At 46.1% G+C, this 13,909-nt stretch overlaps 1 protein-coding gene across 1 annotated transcript; it reads left to right on the forward strand.

Annotated features, from left to right (window-relative positions):
- Positions 1 to 8,889: 8,889 nt before the first annotated feature.
- On the forward strand, positions 8,890 to 12,345 carry Prdm8 (PR/SET domain 8). Its single transcript, XM_042678481.1, has 3 exons — positions 8,890 to 9,108; positions 10,104 to 10,335; positions 10,718 to 12,345. The coding sequence occupies exons 1-3, from the start codon at positions 8,890 to 8,892 to the stop codon at positions 12,343 to 12,345; spliced, it is 2,079 nt and encodes a 692-aa protein (XP_042534415.1).
- Positions 12,346 to 13,909: the final 1,564 nt, after the last annotated feature.

The raw sequence follows: 13,909 nt of genomic DNA on the forward strand, positions 1-13,909 counted from the left end.
TGTTCACCCTCCTTCACCCACTGAGTTCTAACTGTGATCCTAGAGGCCAGCATTAGTACCTCCAGAGGAGAGGTGACTAGGCTAGGATATCCACAGGGCAGTTAGTAGGAATGGGAAACATTGGCTCCTGTTCTTCCAGGGGAAGCAGGGCTAACTGCACAGCAAGGTCTCTAGGGCAGGTAGGATGATTGTCTGATAAAGGCACTACCCAGGACACTTTTCTGCTTAGAAATGGTAGTCTAGCAGGAGGTGAATGTGGGCATTAATTCCTCAGAGGCAAGTGGATGGAGGTTAGGTAGCTGCACTTGATCAGTGATTTCCCCAGGTGCTTCTGGGGTGTCCATGGCTCCTTCATCCTGTGACTTCTTCATGCTCCAAATGTACAGATTGCGCCTTTGCTTCTATAAGGACACACCTCTTCTTTTGCTCAGATTCCAGCTGCTGGTGATTTGCTTTCTTTGATGAAACAACACAAATGTCACTAACTGGAGTGGTGTCTGCGTTTCCAAATACTGTAAGGCAGGGCTTTCCTTTGAGCTTGTCCTCTGGCCTTCTTTGCAGCCCTTAGTGCCTTCACTGTACCTGCTACTAAGAGCTCTGAGACAACAGAAATCAGGCATGTCCTAGTATAAAAAACATTGCCAAGCTTTGCCTTGTCTCCTAACAGGTTCAAGGGTCACTGGACCAGAGCTGTTAATGAGTTTTCCAGAAAAAAAAAAAATAATGAAACATGCTGTACTTGGTGCCTGGGTTTTTCCCTTGGGAGGAGGGGGGCACTTTCACAAGTGCAAGGGAAACAAGTGTCTGGAAACAGAAACACTATCCTCCTAGGACCTCCAGAATAAATTCTAGAATGTTAGTGCTTTGAGTCATCTAGTATGCACAGGCATTAGACAGTAGAAGTATACTCTCTTTATAACTCGGCCTACTTTGCCTTTCCAGAACCAGTTCTCTGACTTCACATGAATTATTTTCCCAAAATCATCTTACGTGAAAACATTTACCAAAAAGCACTGGTTACTTTGTCGACCTGAAGCCAAAGAAAATAAAAACCTGAAATTTATTTTTTCTAATTAATTTTTGATAGCCTTCACGCCCACACTGCCTTAAACACACATACGTACCCATTGTGACAAATTGATCTTGAATTCTTTCAAAGCTTAAGTATTCACATTGAAGAAAATCTTGTATTGTTAGTTTTTTTATTGTGTTATATTGGTAGTTTTAAGTGCTGTGAGAATTGTTTGCATAGCTTTCTTTGTAATGTTTGGGAAGACATCTTCCATTGACATTGATGTCAAATTGAATCACAGAACACTTGTAATTCATTTGAATTCAAATCATGAAAGGTGGCTTTTACCAATTCAATGGATGATATAAGCTGGGTAGTAGTTTGGTGTTTGGTGAGTTCCAAGTTTCTTACAATGTAATGTAAATCATCATTATTGTTACCAATTGATATTGGGTCTCATTCCCTCTTGGGAATAGTACACCAAGGACAGGTTCCAAGCTAGAAAGGCCTGGGTACATGTGCCTTTGCTTAGGCCTCTTCCTTAGAAGAGCCATGCTTTTTGCTGCGCATCTCCAGAAACTCAAAACCCCACAACTCAGAAGATCAGCTGAACTTAGATGCCAGGGATTCAAGTCTTCCTAGGAACTACACACCATGTAGCAATCAATGCCTCTCAGCAATTTCATACTTAATAAAGGAAAGGGGGAGGAAATTCAGATGGGGTTATATCCTTTCTCCTGGCTAAGTCAATCTGATGTAGAGTCTCTCAGTTCACTTACATCCCAAAGCCTATGCTCAGTCTTTTCAAAATCTCACTTAAGTCTGCTGGACATCCCCTGGTCCCAGTGTGGCTAGATAGCTTGACCCACAGGATGAGGTCACTCTGAGTGACTGTGATCTGACTACATTTCCTTCTCCCCACTCTATCCTGATAAGTTCAGAGGCTGTGGTATCTGATTCTAAGAAAAGCATTGCATTTGACAGAAAAAGCAGCTCTTCTTTCCAGATCTCTAAACGTTCATGTGGCCAGGAGTATAAAAGCTAGAAGAATCCAGGAGGTCAAAACATTGGGTAATGGATTAAAATCATACAAGCAAGTATAAAACATTGATCTTAGATCTGTAGTAGATCACTACCGTTTGCTTTCCCTGACAGAAGTGATATCCAGAACCTACTGAGCCAGAAGACTAAAACTCAGACCAACAATAAGGTGATAAAAGATGAGTATTACAGAGCTTTCAAAGAATTAACTGTCAGCTGAACCGAAGCAGATATGTAAGTGAAGCTTGAGGGGAAAGAGAGAGGGAGAGAGAGATTTAATTCTGAGAAAGGTAAACTGTAATTGAGATAATGGCAATAGCAGTAGTTGCAGTACCATTGATTAAGAAAGAAGGAAAGCCAAAAGAGAAATGGTGAGTCAAGAGTAATGATCCCTGCCTTTGGGAACCTGAACTCTCTCCTGATAGGCCTGAACTTATGCCCTTTCCAAGACTTGATTGAGAAAAGTGTGTTTATTTATCATCCAAAGGACCAACTGGATAACTAGGTGAGGAACAGATTGACAAACTGCTAACATTGCCTGATTCATTGGAATGCTGCTGTCTTCAAGAGCAACTTTCTTTTCACCATGAATTGTCATAGTCGTTTGTCAACCATACTGCTGCAGGTGTTCCAAATCCTTGCTTTGGAAATTTGGATTAGAGGGTGATGACAAGATTTAGGAAGAAACAAAAGAGTAAACAATGTACTTGCATTCGACAAGGTAATAATCTTCAAGATAATTATTTGCAGGATTACTACAGAAGTTATAATATTTTAGACCCCAGTTCCAGATCTTGGAGGAGAAAGAGCTTTCTTACTCAAAGTTTTACTGAGAATCAGATTTCCTTTCTTGTTCATTCTCCACCCTCTCATTTAGGTCATAAAAAGAACCACTCTGAGCATCATTCATCAATTTCTTACACCTTTCTCTTCTGTAACAACAATGCAATAGTCTACTTGTGGATTTTTATCCTATCAGAAGCTTTGCTAAATAAAGCACACAAGGCAAACATACTCATTCTTTGTTGCTTTTCCTCTAAACACTTAATTGGAAATAAAATCCTAGAGAAAAGAGCTCCAAATATAGGCATAAACCCATTGTTCCATGTCAATTACATAAACCTATTGAATGGGGTATGTTTTATGGTACTTCCTGAGGCTGAATAAATACCTTAACCCTTCACTTAATATCAGTGAATTCTAGCAAGTGATTCCAAAGTCGTTTATTCATCATTTTAGCCAAGAAATTTCTGTAGAAATAAGAATAAGTTCTGGAATTTCTTTATCTTTTATTAATGCTTGTCATTTAGACAATATTGTCAAATGAAATATGTGCCACTTAAAATACTAGGAAGCTTTCCAAGTAAGAATTCCAACTTAATCTTATTCTGTGTGTGTTTTTTCTTATCATGTCATTCATTTGATCTATAGAAAGAGCTGGTTGGAGACATAAAATGTGAGGAATTTAAAATTCTAGATATTTACTGGGAGCAGGAGGGAAAAAAAAATCTATAAAGAGGACAGATGAACTTGAGCTGAAACATCTTATGGCCAAATTCCTTATAAAATACATATTTTAAAAATCCTATCTTTGATTTAGGAAACTCTATCTATCTATCTACGCTTGAGAGTTGAAAGGTCAAGCTCATCTACAGCCAACTTAAATACCAGAACTACTATTTTGTACAAACTGTAGACAAGGTTTCTGTATTCCCAAGAGATACAGGATAAGATGAAAGGAGACATCCCCTATAATTCAGAAGAGTAGGGGCAGCAAAATGTCTTCCATTTAGTTCATTTTCTAGATGTTCACCTTTTGGAGTGGATAGTTTTAAGTTTACAATAAGCAAGATGATTATTTAAAAAGTTACTTGCATGAGCAGATTACCTTTTCCACGAAAGACAATCTTTGTATCTTCTAAAATACAAAGCAAGCACAAAGGGGTGATCTATTTAATTCATTAATGGAACTAATTAAGTTCTTCAACCCCTCCACCCTCACCTACTGCACCAGGCTATAGTTTCTATAGAATCACAACCCTCTCATGACTGCTTTCCTAACTTAACTTACTGTTCTTTGGATGTGGACCCTCTTTCCCTTTCTTTCTTTTTTCTTTTCTTTTCTCCCCTCCTCTTAATTCGCTTAAATATCTGAGAACTATTCTTCAATCCTGAGGTTTAATGTGTTTAAGACCATTATTTGCAACATTTCTAATTCTCCTACCCTTCCATTGGAGAAGCAATGGGGGGGTGCTTTTGTGGTGTGTGTGTGTGTGTGTGTGTGTGTGTGTGTGTGTGAGAGAGAGAGAGAGAGAGAGAGAGAGAGACAGAGACAGAGACAGAGACAGAGAGAAAGAGAGAGAGAACATGAAAGAAAAAAAAGAGAAGAGATGAGCTAGATATTTCAATGAATCAGCCAGTCAGTTGGCAGCTAAATACAGTTGTAGATTTCTACATGTAAATAATACAGCTGTGGATTTGGACATGCAAAGGCCTTTATTGCACTGAACTTCTGTTCTTAGATACACTATTTTAAGCTGTTTTTGCATAAGAGAAACACCTGCAGGTGAATGAAAACTGCAATTCTACAAGGTTTCTTGAAAAATCAGAAACTAATCTGAACGTTTAGGAAGATTTTTGCCCTTTCTCTGAACATAAAGAGGTTTCATAGCCTTCTTTCCTGGAGTCTTACTGTAGTAAAAGTCTCAGCTAATCAAAAAGATTGGACACTGACCAGAAAAAAAGGGGGGTGGTAGACCATGAGAAGGGAAATCCCTCACCCTTTTATTTCTCTTTCTTTTTTCAAAGTTCCTTGGCACCTCTGTACCACAGGTGCCTTGTTACACCCTGAGCTCCAGAGAGAGGTCTCACATTTCCACGAAGATCAAACTAATAAAAGAAGATGTTCTTTGCCAACCTTCCATACACTCACCTCATTTTAACCCCTACGGCAAGGAACCCGGGATTGCCTACTGCTTAAATCATGATTCTGCCTCTTGCCCTTCAGCCAGTATGCTACACAATCGGATTTATCCTAAAGCCGAGACTGTTCTCGTGAATGCGACAGAAAGAAGTGTGGGTGCGCGTGGGTGCGAATGGAGGGGTCGCGCACACTATTCAAGGGCCTTTATTTCCCTAGGAGCTGATAGAGCAGAGCAGCAAGGAAAAGAGGCGGAGAGCCCCCAAGCTCTTGGTGGCCCCCAGTGGATCTCGCTTGGTGGTCTCCAGTGGAAGGAGTCAATTTACACGCTGTTAAGGACCTCTAGTCATTAACATGCACTTCGGCACTAAAAGACAAGCCAGCGGCTATGAAGTGATTGAGCGCGCGAACTAGGTAGGCTGTCGGGATGGTGCGGGCAACTCCATCCATTCCTTCCTCCATCACCGCCTGCTGCAAATGAGGAGCTCTCCGGAGCCCATTATTTGGTAGTTTGACACATTCTCCTCCACTGCTAAGTCTTACAATCCCTGCTACCCCCGTGATGGGATCCCTCCCGGACCCCGCTGAACACAGCCTGCCAAGGAAGGAAAAGCAGTGACCGGCTGGCTGCAGTCCAGTAACTTCGGCTCTTCTCGGCCACGTCCCCTCCCACCAGCACCCAGGCACCCTGGTCCTGGGAACTGAACGCCTGTAAATCCCCTTCGGGGTCTGGTAGTGACCCCACTTTAACCCCTTATCCTATCTCTGGGGACACGCTAGGCAAAGCCAAGTTCACACCAATGCATACCCTTTCCGAGTTAGGCACGGGAGGGCTTGGAGGTGTGAGCGCTTCAGAAGAGAGCGGGTGCTCTTTGAGCTTTAGCAGCTCCAGGCAACCAGCTTGCAAATCAGTTGGGGACACGAGGGACAGAGAATCTCTCCAGGCTATTCCGAACCCTCTCTGGTCCTCCAAACTCAAGTGCGAGGGATTATGCACGGAATTTGGGTGCACACTACATGTCCAGGTCTTGGTCCTACATCCTCCAAATGATAGGTAAATGGGAAAAGGCCATCTCCAGTCCTTTGGATACCTTTCTTGCAGATCCCGAACTTGATTGAGTCCTTCTGCCAGCCCCAAGGGCCCCAAGCCTTTAGGAGGTGAGCCAGACTGCTCTAAGAGAGGTGTTGCCTCTTTGGGAAAAGTGCTCAGTATCTGCTAGGCGCCGGCAGGCTGGGGAGAAAGGCTGGGAGGCAGGCGCCGCCGGAGGGAGCGCCCAGCCCAGTAAAGAGTTAAAGGGAGGGGACGTGGGCTGTCACGCGTCATTGGGCAGATTATGTGCAGCAAACAAAAAGTGTGTGTCTGCGTGCCAGTCAGTCACTGCATCGGGTCCATCTGTACAACTCTCTCCGTTTCTATTCCTCTCTCTCTCTCTCTCTCTCTCTCTCTCTCTCTCTCTCTCTCTCTCTCTCCCTCTCTCTCTCTCTCTCCCTCATCTTGTCTCCTCTCCTCTTTCTCTCCCCCATCTCTCCATATCTCTCTGTAGGCAGAACCTACAAAGCAGCAACACCGACATCTCTTGACATGGAAATACACTGATTAAAATACGCCAAAAGAAACACTAGCTTGCGTCCTGCCGGTTTCAAGTGGCCTTATTTGGGCGATTGGATCCTGACCTTATTCCTGGTAAGTCTATTTGCATGGATGTAGGAGGGGGATGGGAAGGAGGCAGGTTCAATGGGGGGGAGAGGGGAAAATGTTGTCCTCCCCTCTCCTCATTATCCAGAAAGGTGGGGGGGAGGATTGTGGAGGGGATCTCGGTTGCCAACAAGATTATACAAAGAGAGGAGCTGGTGGGGAGCACTTTGCTTGGGAAGCAAGGGACTGGGGAGCGAGCAGCCTCCAGACAATGCCTTCCTAGAGGAGGGCTGGAGCAACGGCTGCAGCTTTCGGGGCGAAGGCTGAGGGCTCTGGGGAAAATCGGCTGGGAGGTTGAGAACCCGGGACTTAGAGCAGCAGACGGAGCTGTGAAAGATTAAGTCTCAAAGGCGACCGCGCACGCGAGAGCAATCCTAGTCTATTGCTCAGCGGTTATTGTGACCGGCTTGAGGCTGGGGAAGCAGCCTCAGCTACCCCGACCGGTTATCAGTGCCGCGTATCGAGGACCTGGTCTCCGTATTGTTAGGTAGGACTGCATTTTAATGACTGCGTCCCTGCGGTTGCTCGAAGTGATCCCCTGGCACAATGAAACGCCTGTGTGAAAGACTTTTTAAAAAGAAGAGGGAATATAGGGCATAAAACATTGAACTAGGCAGCGTGTAAAAGGGGAGAAGAGGGTTCCATTGAAAAGGAGACGTTCTGTTTCGGTTTTAAATGTATTTTAATTTGCATTTGAAAATCTAGACTGTCTTGCACGGCACACACTCACATACTCACATACAAAAATGCTCCGAGTTCGAGATGTATCCTATGAACTTTACTGGTTATTTTCTTTATTTCTGTTCTGTGGAAAATGCAGCCCAACACTCACCACCGAGAACATGCAGAAAATGAGTAGGAAAAAGAGAGACGAAAGTTTTGGGCTCTGTTAGCTTCAAAACAGGGAAAAACACAATCAATCAAACAAACACCACCTTGTAATCACATTTGCAAGACTAATAGTCATCATTGTGACCATAACCATTATTAGTATTTTCTTTCACCAATGGCTTTGCAATAAAAGAATTAGATCTCCTCTTTTCTGCTACTTCAACTACACGAAATGGACATAAATTACTATCTATGGTGAGATTACTAGGAAAAAATCAACTTATGATTTGATCATGTGGTGGGTCAGTAAAACAATGTCTCGAGTTCAAATCTAGTTTTAAAAAACTCCAGATACCTGTTTTTAAGATAAAAAAGATAGTCATGTGGGGGGTGTCCAGTGGCAGATGAAACGAAATGTCCCTTTATGACAGCTTAATAAAGAGCCCTCCATTGGGGCATTACTTTCTAAATTACTGTGGATTAAACAGCTGGAGAATGCACGGAGAGCTATTCAAGCAGGGCTGCCCCCTCTTGCCCAAACAGGATTGTATCTGGGGGAAGTGAGAATTCACCAGTCATTACACACCACATTTCAGACAGGGGACACTTCAGGCCTGCCCTATACCTGCTCACTTCATGGGCCACATGTGACTCAATCCACCCTCTTGTATAACAAGGTAACTGGGATTCAACCTCATCCATAAATAAGCATGTCGAAGAAAAAATAATTACCTCTGCTTGCTGCTTTTAATTAAAGCCTCAGAGGGACAGTGTTGGATTATGGTAATGAGCAGACATACGTCCCTTCTTGTAGGCTGCAGAGAAAGGTTAGCTGACACAGAATTAGTGGCCCTGACACTCCACTTGAAATCCATTCGCTATGCTCCACTGTCTCTGCCTGCTTGCTAATGCTGCTTCCCTCTTAGGAAGAAAGGGGGGAAAACCAGCTTCCAGGCATCGAGTTCAATATACAAGAGTAATAGAGCTTTCCCCCAAGGGCAAGAAGTTTTTCTCTAGTCAGGAAAGTCTATATTTGATCGAGATATATATACATATATATATATATATATAACAAAATATCTCCTTAGCCTTTATCCCCAAAGTACTCTCCATCCATTCCCAAACTAATGCAGAAATAAGCTAGTCTTTCTAAGCAAATTCTCCCTAGCATTTAGAGGGCTTCTGATCATTAAAAGATAAAGGAAAATACTTCTAAAATTGGCATATTTGGAACGTGTCAGACTACTTTGCTTTATTTGTTTAGCAAAGGAGCTATGTAAGTGTGTTAAAAATATGTCTGGTAACTGAAATGTTCTGGCTGCGGTTGCGGTTGTAGCGGTAAAGGCAAGAGTGTAACTCGCTTCCCTGTCCTTGTGTCTGTCTCCAGTGATGGAGGATTCGGGAATCCAGCGAGGCATCTGGGATGGAGACGCCAAGGCTGTGCAACAATGTCTAACAGATATTTTTACCAGTGTTTATACAACCTGTGACATCCCGGAGAATGCTATATTCGGTCCCTGTGTTCTCAGCCACACTTCTTTATATGACAGCATAGCTTTCATAGCGCTCAAGTCTACGGACAAGAGAACAGTACCCTATATCTTCCGGGTAAGTCTCAGCTGGAGCAGCAGAGGCAGATGGGGGGTAATATTTTGTTGAAAACCGATTAAGAATCATTTTAATGACAAGTGCAGTCTTTGAAGACAAAAAATAATGCAGAAATGCAAGCAATCCCGGTGTATATACCAAAATTTTTTCAAAGAGTAAAAAATGTATACTTAAATTGTAATTGATTATAATTGGAAAAGAAAACTCGAATTGTAACGACTGTTGTGGAACAAATGACAACATTTGATTTGGGATGCTGAATAGGTCCTAAAGAGACCTCAGACAGGTTTCCTCTTGATCAAGACTTTCTACATTAATAGGGAGATTTCACTGGGCTGAGGGTATTGGTGTTAAGTACTTTTAAAAAAGTATTGGTCATGTTACATTCTGATTTAAGAGGCCTCTTCCTACATTTTAGTTTCTTCAGTAACATTAACTAGTGCCCAGAGGTTCTATTTAAGTAAAAATGTACTTGTTTTGACAGTAAAATATCAATAAGCCCATCTGTTTGAATTCGAATACAACAGGCCTCTCCCTATTCTTTCTCTAAAACAAACAAACAAACAAAAAAAAACACTTTTAACGGTTCAAACCACAATTAGCAAGATGGGAGGGCATAGAATGATTTCTATGACCTACACTTGCTTTTTACTTCAGAAACACAATTCTACTTACTTTAACAACGTGCAATAGCTTTGGAGCAAATTCTGGAGAGGCTAACACTAATCTGCATTGCAAGAAGAAATGTTGCTCATTTCTTATTCAACCAGTATATGAAAATGATCACGTGAACGATCTATATAATGGCTACAGTGTCTCAGTGGATAGTTATCTTGCCAACTAGTTACAAACACTTGGGCTGGTTTGACTCTCGGTAGGTTGGCCTCAGATAATTCTTTGCAAAGCCAGAAGAAATGGTCCTGGCTCCTGTGGCTTCCGTCTCTCACGCGGGTCTCCTTTTCTTCTTGTCTTCTTTCTTCGGTTTTCAACTATAGGTAGACACCTCGGCTGCGAATGGCTCCTCAGAAGGTCTCATGTGGCTTCGCCTGGTCCAATCAGCCAGAGACAAGGAAGAGCAGAACCTCGAAGCGTATATCAAAAACGGACAGCTGTTTTACCGCTCTCTCCGCAGGATTGCCAAAGACGAGGAGTTACTAGTTTGGTACGGGAAAGAACTGACTGAGTTACTCTTGCTCTGCCCCTCTAGATCCCACAGCAAAATGAATGGTAGGTTGGCTCAAGACTTCACCTGTGGGCCCTTGGCTAGTTGGGTAGAGAGGATCGCAGAGGGAGTAGGGACTCACCCCCCTGAGCCTTGGCTGGTGCTTCTGGCCCACCTTTGGCATCTCCGAGGAAGCGTCTCAGATGGAAAGCTTCCAGGACAGACAGGTGAGGATAAGTTGGGGCTCGATTACGTGGCTCCCCTAAATCGGGCGGGAAGCATGAGGTCAGATCGGATAGTAGATTCTTTCCTTGGGGCACTGGGAGTCTGAAAGGGAGAAAGGTGGATTTGTGGAAGGGGGGATGCAGGCAAATGGCCTGGAACGTCGCTGAGAAATCGGTGTGTGTGTGTGTGTGTGTGTGTGTGTGTGTGGTGTTTGCCAAGCAGGGTCGTCCCCCTACACATGCCTGGAATGCAGCCAACGTTTCCAGTTTGAGTTCCCTTACGTGGCGCACCTGCGTTTCCGCTGCCCCAAGAGACTTCACAGCGGCGACCTGAGTCCCCCGGACGAACAAGGCGGCGGCCTGGGCACCAAGGACCACGGGGGCGGCGGCAAAGAGCAGCAGCAGCCGCCGCCGCAGCCACAGCAGCAGCCACAGGAGGCCTCGCTGGGTCCCAAGTTCTGCAAAGCCGGGCCCCCCATCCACCACTACCCGGCCCCCTCCCCGGAGAGCAGCACCCCAGCCGCCAACGCCGGCGGCGCCAGCGCGAAGCCATCCACGGACTTCCACAACCTCGCTCGGGAACTGGAGAACTCGCGGGGAGGCAGCAGTAGCTGCTCCCCGGCCCAGAGTCTGGGCAGCGGCGGCGGCCCCGGCCACCAGGAGGCGGAGCTGAGTCCCGACGGCATCGGCGCGGGCGGCGGCTGCAAAGGGAAGAGGAAATTCCCGGAGGAGGCCGCGGAGGGGGGCGGCGGTCCGGGGGTGGTAGGGAGCCGGGCCCGCTTCGCCGAGCGGCCCCTGCCAGCCTCCAAGGAGGACTTGGTGTGCACCCCGCAGCAGTACCGCGCGTCGGGCAGCTACTTCGGGCTGGAAGAGAACGGGCGCCTGTTCGCGCCGCCCAGCCCGGAGACGGGCGAGGCCAAGCGCAGCGCCTTCGTGGAGGTGAAGAAGGCGGCGCGCCCCGGCGGCCTGCAGCCCGACGACGCCACCGCCGACGGCGGGGCCCCCGCGGCCGAGGACAAGGACGCAGGCGGCGGCGGCGGCTCCTCCACGCCCGCCACTGCGTCCCCCGCGGGCACCGAGAAGCTGCTGGCCCCGCGCCCCGGCGGGCCTTGCCCCGCGTTGCCCAGCCGGCTGGAAGGCGGCAGTCCCGCGCGGGGCAGCGCCTTCACGTCGGTGCCGCAGCTGGGGGGCTCGGGCGGCGGCGCTGCCGGGGGCGGGGCGGGCGCCGGGGGCGCGGCCGGCGGCCAGGGCGCCGCGTCGGACGAGCGCAAAAGCGCCTTCTCGCAGCCCGCGCGCTCCTTCTCGCAGCTGTCCCCGCTGGTCCTGGGCCAGAAGCTGGGTGCGCTGGAGCCGTGCCACCCAGGCGACAGCGTGGGGCCCACCAGACTCTACCCAGCCGCCGCCGATCCCCTGGCCGTGAAGCTGCAGGGGGCGGCGGAGCTGAACGGCGGCTGCGGGGCCCTGCCGAGCGGCGGGGGCGGCCTGCCCAAGCAGAGCCCCTTCCTCTACGCCACCGCCTTTTGGCCCAAGAGCTCGGCGGCCGCGGCGGCGGCGGCGGCGGCGGCGGCCGCGGCGGGGCCCCTGCAGCTGCAGCTGCCCTCGGCGCTCACGCTGCTGCCGCCCTCCTTCACCTCGCTGTGTCTGCCCGCGCAGAACTGGTGCGCCAAGTGCAACGCCTCCTTCCGCATGACCTCCGACCTGGTGTACCACATGAGATCGCACCACAAAAAGGAGTACGCCATGGAGCCCTTGGTGAAGCGGCGGCGGGAGGAGAAACTCAAGTGCCCCATTTGCAACGAGTCCTTCAGGGAGCGCCACCACCTCTCCAGGCACATGACCTCGCACAATTGACCCGGAAAGGATCCCCACCCCTACCCCCACCCCCCCTCCTCGCCCACCTCCCTTCGACCTCCAGGCTTTCCTGGCGCTCACACAACACACACCACCTGCTGCCGGAACAAACAACGCGAGGAACCCCCCCCCCCCCCCCATCCATCGCTTCCTTGCGACTGGACAAATTCCTGCACACAGACACACCCTCCCAGGGACCTTCTCATTCAGATGTTTACCCGGGACACACACACACACACACACACACACACATACACACCACACACCTCAGCCAGGAAGTTGGATTTCTGATTGGGTGGGTTGTTTGAGGGGCGTTTTCCTTTGAATGCACGCATTTTCACTTTCCCAAAAAAACAAAGGTACATTTTTAAAAATGTCATATATTGCAACATATTGATGCATTTGTCATACGTTTCTACTTAAATTATTAAGCACTTAACGGTTTAGATGTAATAATTCTATGTAAGGGGAAATTTTATTTTAGATATAAAGTCACGGAGGAGGGGGAGATGCTTTCTGCATTTCTCGACGACAGCTTGTGTTCTTATAAAAATGAGCAAAACGAATAAAAAGGGTGGGGGTGGCCAATGAGTTTTAAGTTTCCAGGGGAAAGTGCATGTATCATGAAGTGATTATGGACTTCAGTGGAGAATGTCATCAATATGTAAATATGTATTTCCTTTTAATATAAAGTGAAATTTTGTGCCAGTGACATGGAGTCTGAATAGTTATGTGTTTCTTTTATCCCTGGAAAGATTTATTAAGCTTTATAGTTTATCCAGGTATGTTGGATGCTTTCACAATAAATGACTATTTTCTTCAAAATAATTACTTGTAAAGTTTTTAACATTTGTTTTTGGAGTTAAGTGCTATACTTTGAGTGAACAATATTTATTTTTTGTGTGTGTGAGTCTCACAGAAGAGGGGGGAAGATAGTAGGAAAAAGAACCCCCATTTACATACTTACTATACTCTAATTTTCAGTCTAAAAGTTTTATCAGCTGGAAAATCTTATCGGAAGATGTCAATCTTCATTAGTTCATTTTTGAATAAGAAAACAATAATAGAGGGGTCCATTTTGATGACTGTAAGATGTATACAGTACATTTCGTCTGTGGTATTCCCAGACCCTATCAGTGTTTGGTGATTACATTATACCGCCTTCAAATATACGACACATACTTAGTCTTCACCTCTCAGTATCTTTTCCTTTCCCCCTCCCCTTTTATATCTTTTATATCACTTATCATTATCATCATCATTTTAGGTCTAGATACCACAAAGTAAAACATGTGATACTTTACTTTTGAGCTTGGTTTATACCATTCAACATGATGATCATCCACTTGTCCATGAATGACATAATTTCATTTTATTTATTAATACCCCATGAGGTATTTGCATGTATATGTATATGTCATTTTTTAAAAAAAATCAATTCATTGGTTATTGGCCACCTCTGATGATTCCTCACAGTTTGGCTCTTTCTTATGAACAGAGCTGCACAACATTGAGTATGTAGGTATCTCACTTGCATGATTTATATTCCTTCAGATTATATATG

Source organism: Dipodomys spectabilis, unplaced genomic scaffold (genome assembly GCF_019054845.1).
Source record: "Dipodomys spectabilis isolate Male_0828 unplaced genomic scaffold, ASM1905484v1 ptg000043l, whole genome shotgun sequence".
In the NCBI taxonomy this organism is placed as follows: domain Eukaryota; kingdom Metazoa; phylum Chordata; class Mammalia; order Rodentia; family Heteromyidae; genus Dipodomys; species Dipodomys spectabilis.